The 16,434-nt window shown below is 34.8% G+C and overlaps 1 protein-coding gene across 1 annotated transcript; it reads left to right on the top strand.

Annotated features, from left to right (window-relative positions):
- Positions 1-3,179: 3,179 nt before the first annotated feature.
- LOC127075687 (nudix hydrolase 16, mitochondrial) lies at positions 3,180-6,914 on the top strand. The gene is made up of 4 exons (XM_051017146.1): positions 3,180-3,585; positions 4,606-4,711; positions 5,711-5,794; positions 6,349-6,914. The coding sequence occupies exons 1-4, from the start codon at positions 3,515-3,517 to the stop codon at positions 6,592-6,594; spliced, it is 507 nt and encodes a 168-aa protein (XP_050873103.1). The 5' UTR covers positions 3,180-3,514; the 3' UTR covers positions 6,595-6,914.
- The last annotated feature ends 9,520 nt before the right edge of the window (positions 6,915-16,434 follow it).

Here is a 16,434-nt window from a genome sequence, read left to right as displayed (position 1 = left end):
TCTAACGCGTTCGTATACTTGCGAAAAACACGCATCACCTAACGCATGCTTGGTGCAAACCAAATACATGTATCATGTAACCTAACTTATCATACAATTAGATATACTCATATTCACAAGACATCACTTGTATTTGTTTTTATTATTATTGTCACATATACTAGGAAGCCAACATTATCCAACACCTGAAATGCAAGTAAATTACTCTTCAACTTGGATCACACACAAGTTCAACAATACAAATCTAAGTAATGAACCTACCATGTGGATATCCGATCAATCAAACAAATTGCATATTGTTATATAGGGTTCTAATCATTATGGTATTTTAATTTTAGGTTAGGCTCTTGTCAACCATACCAAGTGTCTTCTTAAACTATGTAGCAAACATATGGCTCACAATAATCTGGATATGATAAATTTTGGACCAACTCTAGGGAATTCAAGTCAATTTGTGAAATCATTGGACAAAATCAGGTTTATAACACTAATTTTTAGCCTTATTTGTTTGCTTATAAGTTTTTATACCACTTGTATGCCTTTGACATGTTTGTAATACATGATTGTTTCTGCACAACTATTGGAACGACATTGAGGTTCAAAAGCACACCATCTAGATGGTACTACAATTGTTGCTCGGGTTGCAATCTTTAAACAATAATCCTACACTTCCTTTTTAATGCAATTGTAATGGTCTTAATGTCGTTGAAGTAACAAAGTATAAAATTGAGATTAAAGTTCAGCACGATGCTCATGTTTTCTCCTTCATGTTTTGGGACAAAGACTGTGTCCCAATTGTTGGCATGACATCTGCCAAGTTGAGAGGTATAATGAAAGAAGCAAACATCTTATGCATACCTTCATAACTTTTCTCTGTAACATATTTTTAACATGTTTCTTTTTGCATATTTATACCGTCGACAACATTGATCTTTGAAGGATTAACAATTAAGTATTTGTCGTGTAGGCTGGGAAAGATCACCCAAAAAATATACAATACCCACCTTGATAGTCTACTGAAGCAAAAGTTGGCCTTTCGTGTGAAGTATTCCACGTTCTACAAATAATGCTCGATTATCATGCTTAATAAGGGTGAGCATGTGTACAAAATTATCAATGAATACATGAAACCAAATGAGGTAATACATAAACCCTATGTAAAAATAATTATGTCATACTTTCATGAGGGTTCTGACTATGAAGCATTGACGTGTGACATCATTAGATTCTGGAATCAACACACTTTGACTCTGAAGAGATACAAGTGCTTTACAAAATGCTGTTAAGTTCTAGAAAGCTCTTAGACAACGGTTCTGATGAACGTTTATGCTAATGCTTATGACAGTGACTCTGATTGAAGAGTCTTTGAAGGATTGCATGCCTTCAAGATTCTACGCTCAAAGTTCTGAAGATTTTGAAGAACAAGATCTGAAGACTCTAAAGACCAGGTTCTGAGGAACTGTGTCAAGACTCTGAAGATCGAGGTTCTGAAGATTCTGTCAACTAGTATCTTGATCCTTCTAAGCATGCTTCAAGATTATTCCATCAGAAGCCTATGAAGATTAGAAGATAAGATCAAAAGGTTTTGCATCAGGGAAATAGCACACAAACAATATCACATTTCCCTCCACTGCGTTGATTTTGTGGGCTAAGGACAATACTATTGTACCATTTTGTCTCATATATGCAAACCGTTACACAAAGAGACAGTTGTAATTTGCTATTCCAATTCTACCCTCCAACAGATCTTTTAACTACCTATATAAAGAAGACTTGGAAGAGTTGAAGAAGTTGCTAACGCTCATTCCGCTCACGCTATTGAACATACACACTCTCTCTGATATAATAAATATTTTATGTGTATACTCTTTGTAATCACACAAGAGTTGTTGCTCGTTATTATGTCATATATTCTTTGTATTAATCTTGCGTTAATATGCTTTCTTGAAAACATTCTTTGTAAACACAAACTTATAAATCTCAAAGTTGTTTGGATGGTTTTCCTTGAGTGACTAGGTTTTAGTCAGATAGACTCAAGAAGAGAAAAATAGTTTATCTTTGTGGTGTCTGTAATTAGGTTTTGATTATAGTCGATTAAGTCCTTATTAAGAAAGCGAAATCACCCTGATAGGGTGGACTGGAGGTAGCTTCGTTAACAGCGAATCAATATAAAAATAACTTTGTTATTTTTCTTGTTCATGTAATTGCTTTATATAGTTGATTTTGAAAAAAACTTGTTTTTAGAAACCCAATTCAAACCTCCATTTCTTGTGTTTCTTGCCACCTTCATATATAAGAAAATCTAAACACTATCAGATGATTCTGAATGTTTTAACATCTTGATTATGTCGTTGACAAATATATACTATGTCGCATCAAACTCGATCGGTCCTTTAGTTAGTCTAGGATGATACTCCAAATAGCTTTCAAATCTCCATCAATTTTCAACTTAATAAAGTTGTATTTTACCCTTCCATCAATATTGATCCAATCTTCACGAAACTCAATCTTTCTCACATTTTTATTATTGGCGTCGGGCAACAATCATTCAACGTGGATCTCAAGATGATGAGATAAGCGATTTCCTTCGAAAGCCGAAACTCTACAGAATGTTTCGCCCCGTTGAAATGCACTTCTGCCCTTATCGAAAATTGAGGAAGAGGACTTTCTAGATATTTTTCTCAACAACAGATGACTTCTATTTATACAACTTTTGATTCATTCTGAACCACATAAAACGGTCGATGCAATCACAGTCGCACAAAAGTGTCTGCAAAATCTCAACCATTCAATTTTCACTCTATTTATTACTACAAGATTTTTATTCATAGACAAAATAATCGATAACTTCCGAATGTAATAGAAAACTGATACTTATCAAAATTCTGAATATTTAAAAAATTCCGATTAGCCATATTTTTAATTTGTTCTACCGAAATTTTTATTCAATATCTTTGTTTCAATTTTCATAAGTATAATTTGAGGTGGCAGGTAGAAACCTCTTACTTTATCAACCAAGCTCCCACCGCATACACTCCCCAATCACGTTCCTCCGTTGAGATTCAACAAAAACAACATGCCACGTGTCACCACATGATTGGACATTCCATTACAATACCATGTGCGTCATCCATAGGAAAACACTTCCATCCTATATCTACAAACGCCTCAAATGTTGACCACAATCCACGTGACTTTGACCCATTTATTTGATCCGTTCTAACCGCTTCTTCTTTCTCTCTTTTTCATTTCTCACAATTCTCTCTCACCTTACCCTTATTATCGATTTCTTCATTTCCCCTTTTTCTCTCAAAACCAAACCCTAAAAACCAAAATGTGTTCGTTGTTGGGATCGTAATCGAGTGCGGGCGATAACAGTTTCGTGATTCGCGCGCCTCTTTATCATTTCGATTTCAATTCCAATGGCCAAAGAAAGTGCTACATTGTTCGGTTTCGCGATTGTGCGAGATTGATTTTTTTTTCTGATTCGGAAGGGTTTTTGTTTGTTGCTATCATGTGTGATTTGGTTGCTCGTACGGGTCGGCATCAGCAACGGTATGAGGACGGTTATCGTCTTGTTGCTGGGTAATGTGATTTTCCCTTCATTGCAATTCTTTTTATTTATTAATTTTTTTGTTTTTTAGTTTCTGTAGTGATTTTTTTTGTTCGTTGTGTAAAGGGGAAAATGTCATTTTCTTGCGGAAATCTTTGTTTGTTTAGTTTTGGTGTTTGAGAAATTACGATTTGGTCTTTTTGATGGCGATGTTTTGGTATTATTTTATTTTTGGTTGAGGTAGATGGTTTCATGATGTTGATGCATGTCTCTGTTATGGCTTTTTAGGGCGCACTTACAAATGTCAATTTATCTGTTGAAGGAGCTGGTTTTTACCATTTATTTTAATAATATATGACTAATGACTGATTTACATTAAAATTAAGGAAAATTAAATTTTGAGTATTTGATAATATGTAATGCTTAATTTTTGTTCATGCCTTCTCATGTGTTAGGCTCTTTTGTGATGTACAAGTGTATTTATGAAATTATTTTGATAATAATATATGTGTGTGCTATGTATGGTCAACGTCCTATAGGATTTTTTTACAAGATAGGATTACGTAGTCTTCTATGAAGCCCTGTGTTATTTATATAGAACTATAGAAGTGTTATTGAAGAGAGACCTAGGAAAGTCGTCCATATTTGATGATTGGTGTTATTTAATTGTAATCATTTTTCTTTTATTCTTTGGAATGTTATCAATCATTTTTTCTTCTCGTCTTTTGAACCTATCAATCAATTTGTGATAGGAGATGCAATTGGCTTTCTGTGCTTGTATACTAACAATTTTTCTTGATTATTTTATCCTGACTTGCATTTGACTTGTGAATTTGATTAACTGTATATTTCTTTGAATTATGAATTTGATTGATTTGCAAAGTGACTGCAACTAACTACAAATGGAATTTCATTATCCCTCTAATTAATCAAGCTATAGCAAATATTTTCAGACAGGGATTGCTTGATGTTTACATTTTTTATATAATACTTGTTTTGGATATATATAATACCCTTCAAGTTCTGTTTTGAAGCTGTCAATTGGGTTGCAGGTGTGTTCCCTTTAGATGTAAAACTTGTGAAGACTCTAGTTCTGAGAAGATTGTTGAAGTGCTTCTGATTAATTCATCTAGTGGGCCAGGTCTTTTGTTTCCGAAGGTATATAATGTTTGAAATGACGTTTCTTAGACCTGTTTGGGTATTGTTATGGTTGTTATTCGTTTATGCTATACATTGATTACTATGATATTGTAAAATTTGCTCTGAAATTGTATTGCAAAGCCAATGCAGTTTGTTCTTATCAGTCATTCTATTGAGAAATTTCGAAATTGACATTCACTGTTCTTCTCCCTCTTATACTTATAATAATGGTTTTTTGGGATAAAAGGATAATGTATATTAGCATTCCATTACCAGAATGCTTTGTACTCTTAGAAGGGAACTGGTTTTACTAACTCTATGGATTCATTTCCTATGGGATGATTCGCTCCAAAGAACTGAATGAAGTTTCTCCTATGAGTTGTTTGAAAGAGAATATCTTTTCTTGGATGTGACTGACGTTGGTGATAATGGATTGTGGGAATCCACTCTAGAAGATGAAGTAAAATAAAAACTTGTTGTGTCCATAGAGATGACTTAGGTTAGAGAATGAAATCTTGTTTTCTGTAAATCAATGTATTCCTTGTGCGCAACTACAAAGACTTATCCCTCTAAAGCTTGAGCCTCAATATAGTCGAACCCGACTTCAAACTCAAGCTTGTTTGTATAGGTAATAAAATAGCTTCATCATATATTCAATGCTTTGAGCTCAAATAATTCCGGAACTGCTCATCTCATATACCCAGTGTATAAAATGTGGGGGCTTTATTAATCTAATGACCATTTTCTGTTCCGATTACATTGTTAAGTTAGTTCAATTTTTCTTCGCTTGTGATGAGATGGTAAAATCACTGGATTCTGTTCACAATACTATCCTTGTACAGGACATATGCATAATAGGTTTAGGGACCTTTACTGAACTATGAAAGATTAGCATCCCATTGAATAAATCCAAACTATTTTACATTTTTGTTAACCTATACTGAATCTATTGACCAAATACCTTTATTGAATTGCATATGATTCTTTTCTGATTGTTATGATGGTTTTCCATTGAAGGGAGGTTGGGAGAATGATGAAACTGTTGAAGAGGCTGCTGTAAGAGAGGCTATAGAAGAAGCAGGAGTTCGAGGAGATCTAATGGTGAGAAATGTGAATTTATTAACTTTTGAGCTTCTGCAATATTGGTGAGAGCTTCTGTAATATCATGATGGATTTAAGATTCTAAATGTTTTGATGATCTCGTAATGGGAACCTAAGTTCGGTGCATATAATAAAGTCCTATCATCTTCTCATAGTATTCTTTGTTGCTGTAAATTGGTCACTGTTTGATATTTGCGATGGTGTTTTCTCAACTTTGCTTGGGTCTGAAAGCACAAGAAGACACATTAACACTTAAAATATATGTGAATTTGACCTTAATATGGTGAAATATTATCACTTTTAAAAAAATTCCAGCATATATTTCAGATGTGAGCAAAAGTCAGTAATATTACATGTTTTTGGAATTATCTATTTGTCTTGGCATGCATTTTGATTCTTTCACTCTTTTACTGCTGTCTCTTGAAAGTTGAAACATACTCTGATTTAGTTATTTTAATTGTAAAAAAGGCTGATTAATATTGCTACATTTCCATATTGCTCTTGTTATTTGGATGTATACCTGCAAACCAATGGCTGAAACTCCTGTTTGGCAGGATTGTCTTGGGTGCTATGAGTTTAGGAGTAAGACCCACCAAGATGAGTTCAGTCCAGAAGGGTTGTGTAAAGCAGCAATGTTCTCTTTGTTTGTCAAAGAGGAACTTGAGCTATGGCCTGAGCAAAATACCAGAAATAGGAGTTGGTTGACTGTATCGGAGGCACTTGGAAGCCTTCGACATGCGTGGATGAGGGACGCTCTGGAATGCTTCTGCAAATGGCACGAGGAAAAGTTTGCGGGTTGAAGGAGAGGAATTATTTGATATTAGACTGATTTGCTGACAATTTATTTTTAGGGAATTGATATTTGACAAAAATACTATTCTTGGGGTAGTTACTTTAGGAAGTATAACTTTGATCAGAATTGCTTAGTTATTGTTTCAGGTCTGCGGAATGATCCCTGATTCTTTTGATTCAGAGTAGTTCATGACATTCAATGTCCAGCTCAGCTGTTCATTCTTGTTCTTTTAGTTTGTGTGTACACCTATACTGTTTGGTTTACTAGATTTTGATGTTAATATGATTGACTCATACAAAACCCGGGTAATAAAGGGATAATTCTTCACTCTGACTGCTCCATCTCAATGCCTGAAAATTGAAATGAAGTGTAACTCGATGCTTATTTTTTTCTTCCGACAAAAAGGTGCGAGAGATATAAGCAAATCAATCCACTTGAAAACAAAAGTATATCCGTTAAAGTCACTGGAGATGCTCACTTTACCCATGTGTAGTGCCCCCACGCAACTCCAACACCTTTTACACATTGAAATACAACATAATAATGTTTTTAGCATCTTAAATTTTAATCTCTTTTAAATAGTTGTAAAGAGTGCGTTCACAGTTACATACAAATTGTGTTTATAAACTTCTAGAAAATAGTTTTAAAAAGAAAGGTTGATACATCTCTTTTTATTAAGAAAATCGAGTATGATATTTTTTTTGGTACAAATATATATTAATAATATTATATTTAGTGTTACTAATGAGTATGTGAATCTTTTCTTTTGATATGATGCAAAATAAATTTAAAATGTCTATGATGTCGATACTTTATTATAAAAAAACTATTAAAAAGATTGAGTATCAAAAAAGCAAAATCAATCTTAACTCCAATGAACATTTTATGTAGTTTGGATAAGGACAAAGGAGGAAAAATAGTTGAAGAAAGAAAATATGGAGGGATGATCAACTACCTTCTTTATCTTACAGCATCTCATCCTGATATTATGTTTGTTGTCTGTCTATGTGCACATTTTAAACAAACTCCAAAGAATCACACATCTATGATCAAACACATCAAGAGGTATCTCATTAACACGCCACTTATGGGCTTATGGTATCGCAAAGAGACTTATTGTGTTTTAGTTGGGATACTCTTATTCCAATTTCACTGATTGCAAACTGGATCAGGAAAGTACTAGTTGTATGTGTCATTTGTTTGAGAGCTCACTTGTCTCATAACATAGCAAGAAACAAACAAATGTTGCATTAGCCATAACTGAAGAATAATACATCATAACTGAAGAATAATACATCATTGCATGTAGTTGTTGTGCGCAAGTTATCTAGATGAAATAACAGGAAAGTGATGACAATGAGGCAGGAATTTAAGAACTCACAAAAAATGATCTTCCTTAGTGCGAGGGTTTCAACAAGTCATTTCAAGTGTTTCTTTGAAGTTTCATCACGAGTAATATCCCCAACATGATCCATTTCTTTAATGAAGATGATCAACCATTTATTTAGATAAAGCTCCTCTGGGGAGAAATCACTCTCCTTGTAGATGTATGATCCATTCCCCATCAAGAAATTACCCTTGTTACAATACTTCTGAAGTAGACTAGTACACTTGTCTTCCAGCGATCCCCATGGTACAAATTGTCACATAAGCCTCTTTGTGGAGAAGAATAACCAATAAGAACCAATTTTTAAAACTCTATAGGTTCTCTAAAAACACCCTGAAACAACAGATGCCTTGAACCAACGAGACCAGACCTTGACCTTGTGCTTGGTTTACTGAACCACGTTGCACTCTAAAAAGATGAATGAAAAGAGACAAAGGATTTTCCTCCACGATATTCACACCAATATTGGAAGACTTTGATATAAGTTCAACTTACATGGTTTAGCTGCGAAGGAGAAATCGCCAAATGGTTCAAAACTTTTCCATCTCAAAATTATTAAAAGGCAAACATAGATCTAAGATCGAGAAAGTACACTCATAGAAGGGAATGACACATTCACCATACTGATTACAGATTCTTTTATCTTCATCGAAGGCTAATACACTCTAATCTAAAGAAGTACCTACATTCAGAAACAAACTGTTAAGACAACCTTAGCAAGCAAAGGTAGAAGTAGTTCCTAAAATGGTAGGATCAACCCAAGAAGTAGAAACATTTTGTTTCGACTTTTTACCCATGATGAGATCACTTCTTTAAAAATAGAATGGTGTGAAGAAACACATGACAAAGAAGAAAAATAATGTCTCAAGAAATTGTAGAAGTGATTGTCGAAGAGGTTGCGTGGTGACTTATCTAAAATAGTGACCACTATCAACGACGTAAATCACCTTAGGGAAATACTAAAAAAATCCAGTTTTCAAATACAATTATGATAAAACCTACGAAAAGATGTCTATAATATGAGGCACATTAAAGGTAAGAATTATCAAGGATAATAACTTGACCTTTTAACTCTCTATTAAAGTTGAGATGTGGCTGACATGAATGGGGGAGTACGATAAACCCTCGCACTGGCAAGCAGAGACAAGAACTTGGGGGCAACTGTTCTGAGTCGACTAGAAAGGACAATGATCATGACCCAGAGAAAGCAAAAATTTGCCAAAATGCTCGCAACGTATGGGGATTACCCCGAGGAAGAGTATAAGAGAATACATCCAACGACTCATCGATTCCTATGCCTAGAGAATAACAGATTTTTATAACCGCCCCACAGTATAAAGAGAACGCACACCAATTTCATGTATACAATTTCAAATTCAAAATTTATTCACCCATCTCACTCACATATTGAATTGAGCATTGGAGTGCTAACCTTAAAGGTAAGCTGTAAGACCCCAATTTTGACCCTAAGATCCCTCATGGCATCATAACATTGCATTTGCATTGCCTCAAGGATCATAAGCATCTTGGTTCCCCTTACCTTTGGGTGGGACCTCTTGTGAGTGGTTTGAGATCACCAAGCATGCTTGAATTGTATATTATTGCTTTTCTTATTTTGTTTACTAACCAAAAGCACAAAAATATGTCACTAACATTTCTTGTTTGTAGCTTGAGCAATCACAAAGTCAAGAGCTTCAAGGAGATCCTTTGTGCAAAGATAGGGCCAAGAAAAGAGGAAAGAAAACATGACAATGGTTCCCAAAGCTCTCATCCATCAAATATGCCTCCCTAGCATCTCAATTCATCATTTTGATCAAAGCAAGTCAAAGAGTTTGGGGTTGGTTCCCCAAGGAAACCCTAGTTCATCTGACCATCCACAATGCCTTGCTCTTGAAGCAACCTCAGCCCATGATCAAATACAATCAAGGGAAGTTTCTTTAATTCATCATTTCATGCATATTTGAACTTATTTGAGTATCCTCAATCATCAATTCATCAAGATATGAGTTGTGGACTTGAGAAGTTGATCAGTCAATTCATCTAATTATTTTGAAATGTACTGAGACCTAACTTTTTATGTGTTGGTCAAATGGAGATGATCCCAAAAGAAAAAATGTTCTTAAGGACAATGTGAACAACTTTTATGTTCATCAAAAATTGATTTGAATCTTGTAAGGTCATCTCCCATTCCAATACATTATAGGTCATTTTGACTGAAACCCTAATTTTGGGTCAACTTCCCAAGAACATAACTCATTCATTTTTTATGTTTTTTAGGCGAGGTCAAATGCATTGGAAAGCTTAAGATTTCTAATTCAAATGTTATGTTGAACAAAATTTCAAAATCCCAAAGGAAACATATGTGATAATGCAAAATATTATAGGTCACTTTGGACCAAATGCATTGAAAGTCAAAAAAGTCCAACTTCAAGTGCCCATAACTTCTTCATCAAAAATACAAATGATGCAAAATTTAAGTCCATTTTGATTGTCTTGAGAAGATCTACAACGTTTATGTTGGAGGTTGTTTCATTTGGGGCTTGCATCATCAAAACAAAGGGGCTTGAACATTGGCCAAATTTGGAAACCTCACCTTTGCATGTTTTGCACCTTACACTTTAAACTCAAAATTCACTAATTTCCACACTTCAAATGGACTCTTGCCCAACATAACATTTGTTCCTTAAATCAAGACCTTTCTAACCATTACTCACATGCTCATGTTTGGATTTGGCAAATGGTATTTTCGAAGAGGAGAAGTTTTAGGCATGATTATGCATAACATGTTGAAATTCATCACACAAGCCAATTCACTCCAAACTACACGTCCAAACCATCTCACATTCATTTCAGCTTGCATTTGCACCAAGTTTTGGGCCTCACATGCGCCTGTACAGGCCCATGCATGGAGGACCCAATTCACATGCACACGAGTTTGATCATGCATTGCATCAGCTCTTGCTATAAATACACTTGCTTGCTTCACTTGAAATCCAACCTAATGGCGCCTGAGATGCCGCACAACTGAATCCATAACCATTACCAAAGGAACTATAAATTTTTCAGATCTGAAATTCAACTAAATCTGGTTGAATCTTTGGATCTAAAGTTCCTAGACCTCCATCCTTTAGTCCATTGTACTTCTGTTTTGCAAAAGGAAGCAAAGAAATCAGCTCAAATCCTCACAATCCAAAGGTATGGTCCAACTGATTTTTGCTTCGAATCTCCTTGTCCCATGATCTATTTGCCTGGCCAATGTGTTTTCTGAAGTCCTCACTTGAGAGGCAAGCCAGTGGTGGCTTTAATTTCGCATTTTAATGAACTGTAATTTTTGTACCTGAATCTTCCAGCTCAGATTTCTTATTCTATAGAAAGTTTGAGTGCAATTCAAGGTTACAGGGGTGATGTACATCACCCTAGCTTCATTTTGATATAAGGATCGTGTGGTTTGGTTAAGGTTTGAAAACCTGCAACTGGTGGCCGGATTCTGGCTTCTCACCGGAGAAGACGGTGGTTTCCACCACCGTCCACACGTGGATGGCTTCACAGCCCTTGGATCCATTGACCACGATCTAATCTCCACCTTTGTTTCTTATGACTTTTAATAACACCATGTATTTCGCTGCTGACTTTGGCCTACCATGGAAACGCGCTTCTGGACCATTAGATGTTGCCACGTCAATTAATGAGTTCCATCAGACGCTCTTTGTTTTTTTGAATTTTCTATTTTCTGATTTAATTTTTTTTATTTTTTTTATTTTCAAAAATTCATAACTTCTTCATTTTAATTCCAAAAAATATGGGACCAATGACATTCTTCTCCAATTAAATTCTAGTTTCTAATTTTGATTTTTAATATTTTTTATTTTGTCATTTGATATTTTTTGTGAATTTTCTCTTTTCTGGTTATTTTTAATTCATTTTAAATAGTTTTTGATATTCAAAAAATACAAAAATATTTTCCTAACCTATTTGAATGATGATGGATCTATGAAAAATATTCTCATCAATTTTTTAATTGATTTGAGATTTATTTGAGATTTTAGTTCAATTAGGTTATTTTTATTCATTTTTAATTGATTAAAAATAGTTTATGACTTTTAAAAATGCTGAAATTTTTTGTCAAACTTTGTTTGACCTTGTTGAACTTGGGATAAATCACTTGGACCTTTCAAGGTTGATTTGAAGTGATTTTGAAGTTTGACTTCTTTTATTTTTAATTCAAGTTTATTTTGATATTAGAAATGCCAAAAATATTTTGATTATTATTTGACCTCCAATCTTCATCCCATTTCTGGTTTCTCATTGTTTGACTTTGACTCTCAATGTCATTTGGTCAACATACATGGATTGGTACATTTTATTTTTATCTTATGCACTTTATTCTTTCCTTTTCCATTATCCATTATTCATCTCTTTCTTCTTCTTCTTCTTTTTCTTTTTTTGATCAATGAGTTAAAGGTTGATAAGTTAGCATTGATTAGGGAGACTTAATTTTCCTTGATTCAAATCTAATTCATCTTGATCAATTGATCAAGTGAACGGCTTTGCATTAAGGATAGGTTGTTTCCTAAACATGCAAAAGGCTTAAACCAATACAAGATCAATTATCTTCTTCTTTTTTGGCATGGCAAGTTGTTGGAACTTGGTTCACTAATCAAGACTTCTAACTTGTATTGTTACCTACATTATTATTGACCGGCCTCAGATAGTTGTGACTTCTACATAAGTCCAATTACGATTGCTTAACATAGCGCTAAATTTGCCTTATGGCACACTAACTACTAACACTAACTATTAACCATTAACATTTACTTTTGCTCTTTACTTTTATGCAATTTACTATTCTTGCACATATTATCCATTTGCTTTTTCCTTTGTTCACTTGAGCACATGTTTATGTTAATGCAATTTTCCTTTTGCTCACTTGAGCACATACTTGTGTATATACTATTGTGTTTGTGTTTTGTTTGATTGTTGTGAACCAAATGCAAAAATGGACAAAAGGACTTAGACTTTAGGACCTTCCCTATGCAAAATGGAGTCAAAGATCAACTAGGCCTCATGCCTTTAGAATGCTCAAAGCTTGAAGATGAACATTGAAAGGACCATATTCTAAACTTCCTCTTGTCCATTCTTTGATTTGTAAATAGAACCTTTTGATGTGTGTGTTTCTTTGTGCTAAGGATTCCAACTTGATCCAAATTGGGGAACCATTGCCATGTGCTTCTAAGAGAGAGAGATTCAAGATACATTGAGGAACCTTCCAAGAGTTCATTTGATTGTTGACTGCTTGAGTTTATGCTTATGTGATTGCTTATTCCAAAGGATGGGAGCTACTTGGATCATCCATATGATCTCAAGAGAGGAACTCCTTTTTGTGGTTTTGTTTCTTATCCCTCACCTTTTGCATTGCTTAGGATCTTAGCCATTCTTCTTCTTCCCTCCACTTTAACCCAAGCCAAAGCATTTGTGCAAACATTTAATACTTGTTTTCAACATTAGAAACCTAAGCCTTATGCTTTTGATTTTCAAACTTTCTTTTCATAACACTTATTTTGAATTGAACTTCTAAGTCAACTTTGACCATTTTGTATATACTTTTCATTGGTAAATATAACCCATTCAAATGTCTTTTTGTGGTTTCAATGGTCACTCTCTTAATTAAAACTTTTTCATAACCTTTAGCTATTAGGTTTGAGTTATCCTTGTGGTAGATGTAATACTCACCTATATCCTTAGTGATGGACAATGAGTCTTCCATGCTTATTATAGGGTTAACCCCTCACTAGCATGTTGAAGTTATCCTCACATGGTGGATTTGTGGTTTTAGGTTGAGTTTTCTCCCTTGGATAACAAAAGACCTCAAGGCTTTTGGACCAATCAATTCACCAACTCATTTTGAAATTTTTACCCCGAACTACGAGGTTTTGATCCTAATCTTTTTTAAGATGGTACGTAGGCAATGGGTTTATCCATCCAAACACAAAATGTAAATAACTTGTACATTCTCTCCTCATCTCTTCAATCATGTTTGCACAACAATTTTTCACAAAAACAACAACCTTACAACAAGTATGAAAAGGGCTCCCTAGGAGTACCTAGGATGTTTTGGGTGCCTAACACCTTCCCATTGCATAACCAACCCTCTTACCCAGATCTCTGACTCTCTTTTACTAGTTTTTGATTTGATAAAACTTTTAGGTTTTTGTTCGCTTTCTAACCATTCCTTTGGATAAATAGAAGTGCGGTGGCGACTCGACTTGTATGGTTTACCTTGGATTTAGTCAATATCTCTAATGGTAACGAATACCCCACTACATAAGCCCTTCATTCACGACATCAAAAATTCAAATCCACTATTACATCTCCCAACCTCCATTCTTCAATCAATTATGATTTCATAACAGAATTATATATATATATATATATATATATATATATATATATATATATATATATATATATATATATATATATATATATATATATATATATATATATATTATGAGCCGACCAAAATGATCCAGAAGAAAAGAAGACCCAAATGCTAAATCTCACCAAACACAGTAAAAATAGGTTAAATATCAGTCCATGGTTAATAGGGAAATGATAAAGTAATCAGAGTCATCCACATAATCAGACAGTTCATCGCATTTCATGAGAATCCTTCATAGAACAATTATAACAAACCCTTTTATGTAAGAAAGGAAAGCGTACCATTTGAAGGTAATCTCTCTCATTCGAAACTTCACCTTTACTCGAACACTAACTTAGGCATTGGAGTGCTAACCTTGCAGGTTAGATCCATCCACTGCATCAGAATCAAGATCCACCGTAAGTCACATTCAAAATACACTATTCCAATCATCATCTTGTCCTCGTGCAGAACATTGATGCCTTATATGGGAATCTACGCTAGAATCTATAATTGGCACAATCCCTCGATATCATACCTAGATCAGTCTCAACTAGGATGCAAAAATACGCTCCTGATCAATCTTGTTGAGCATGCAACCAAATTCCATTTTACTAGAGCTGTCATTTAATTGCACCAAAAAATTACTCGCTCCACCACCCAACACTTGGCTATGAAAGCCGTAACACTTTGTAAAATCGTCGTTCGCCTACTCCGCTTCTTAAACAAAAGAACCTGGCACAACCAGAAATTGTCCCACTTGCCTCTCAACCTCCTCAATTTGCAATGAATCCTCAACAGTTCCTCGTAGGGGAACCATTTGTCCTAACAAAGACACTTCATGTGGCAATTGGACGTCAAATGCTTCATGGTTTCCAACTTCTAGAAGCCAATTTAGAACCTGAATTTGTTCACAAATTATTAAACGGAATGCTCAGAATGATCCAACAACAGAACTCTTAGGCCATCACTGACATAATCACTCAGATAAATGAGAGTCTACAAAATGCTAAGCCAATAGACTGCATCGTCCAAGTGGTGGCCTCACATAAGGTACTAGAACCAAGAAAATGATGTGAATAATCCTGAAAATTGCCTCATCGTCGGGAACACAAACACCATACTCTTGCCCGACTACAAAGGAAGGAACAAAAGTCACATTCCACCTGAAGGATGCAAGTCGACCCGAAAAGAACGGAAGGAGTAATCCACCTCAGCACCACCTAAAAAGAAGATTCCTTCGAGTGCTTGTATCCTGGATGGTAGAATTCCACGTTCCTTGGAAAAACCACCCAAACTACAATATTATAATAGAGCCAGGGATCCCAAAGAACAAGTCGAGCATGTGGACAATCATATAGGTTACTACCATGTAGACAAAGATATTAAATGAAATTTTTTTATGCTGACTCTGATAAAATCTTGTCGAGATCAGTACAAAACCCTCCCTAATGGAAACATTGACTCGTGGCCTGAGTTATTCGAGGCGTTTACAATGCATTTTATCAACATATTAATAGTTGTGGGCATAACTGATGAAAGGGAATCCAACCTCCAACCAAGAAGAGGCCGCATGAGAAACAAGTTTCTAAGGAAAGAACAACCTAAACCCAAGGAGTCAATAAGAAGCAACATAAACTTCCTGGTTATGTTATCAGTTAATTCCTTTAATTTCTTGTCAAATGGAAGATGACACAAAACCACCTAATTATGAGCCTTGTTAATTCCTGATTAATTTCTTGTTAAGAAAGAAAATGGTCAAATGTATTCCATTATTATAGAATTGAAATAAAAAAAAATATTACCACTAAAATTAATTCCGCTTCTTATTATGAAGGGTACACATCTAGAAGGATTAAAACACCCTCGCACAAATGCTAAAGCTAGTGGTTAAGATGACCCAAGCACTAGCACACAAGCATGACAAACACACCTAAAAACACTGGAAAATAATCAACCTTTCCCCTCTTGGTAGCTAGCTACTCCGTAGGTAGTGGTGGGTTCGACCATACGTCAATCTTGAACCAGGTCCATACTTGGGG

The sequence above is a fragment of the Lathyrus oleraceus genome, chromosome 4 (assembly GCF_024323335.1).
Source record: "Lathyrus oleraceus cultivar Zhongwan6 chromosome 4, CAAS_Psat_ZW6_1.0, whole genome shotgun sequence".
In the NCBI taxonomy this organism is placed as follows: domain Eukaryota; kingdom Viridiplantae; phylum Streptophyta; class Magnoliopsida; order Fabales; family Fabaceae; genus Lathyrus; species Lathyrus oleraceus.
Note: the sequence above shows the minus strand (reverse complement) of the source record. Positions and strands in the feature narration are given on the sequence as shown.

Coding starts and splice junctions, on each gene's coding strand:
- LOC127075687 (XM_051017146.1), top strand. CDS start 3,515: ATGTGTGATTTGGTTGCTCGTACGGGTCGGCATCAGCAACGGTATGAG. Junction 3,586..4,605: donor GGTTATCGTCTTGTTGCTGG/GTAATGTGATTT, acceptor ATTGGGTTGCAG/GTGTGTTCCCTTTAGATGTA. Junction 5,795..6,348: donor GAGTTCGAGGAGATCTAATG/GTGAGAAATGTG, acceptor CCTGTTTGGCAG/GATTGTCTTGGGTGCTATGA.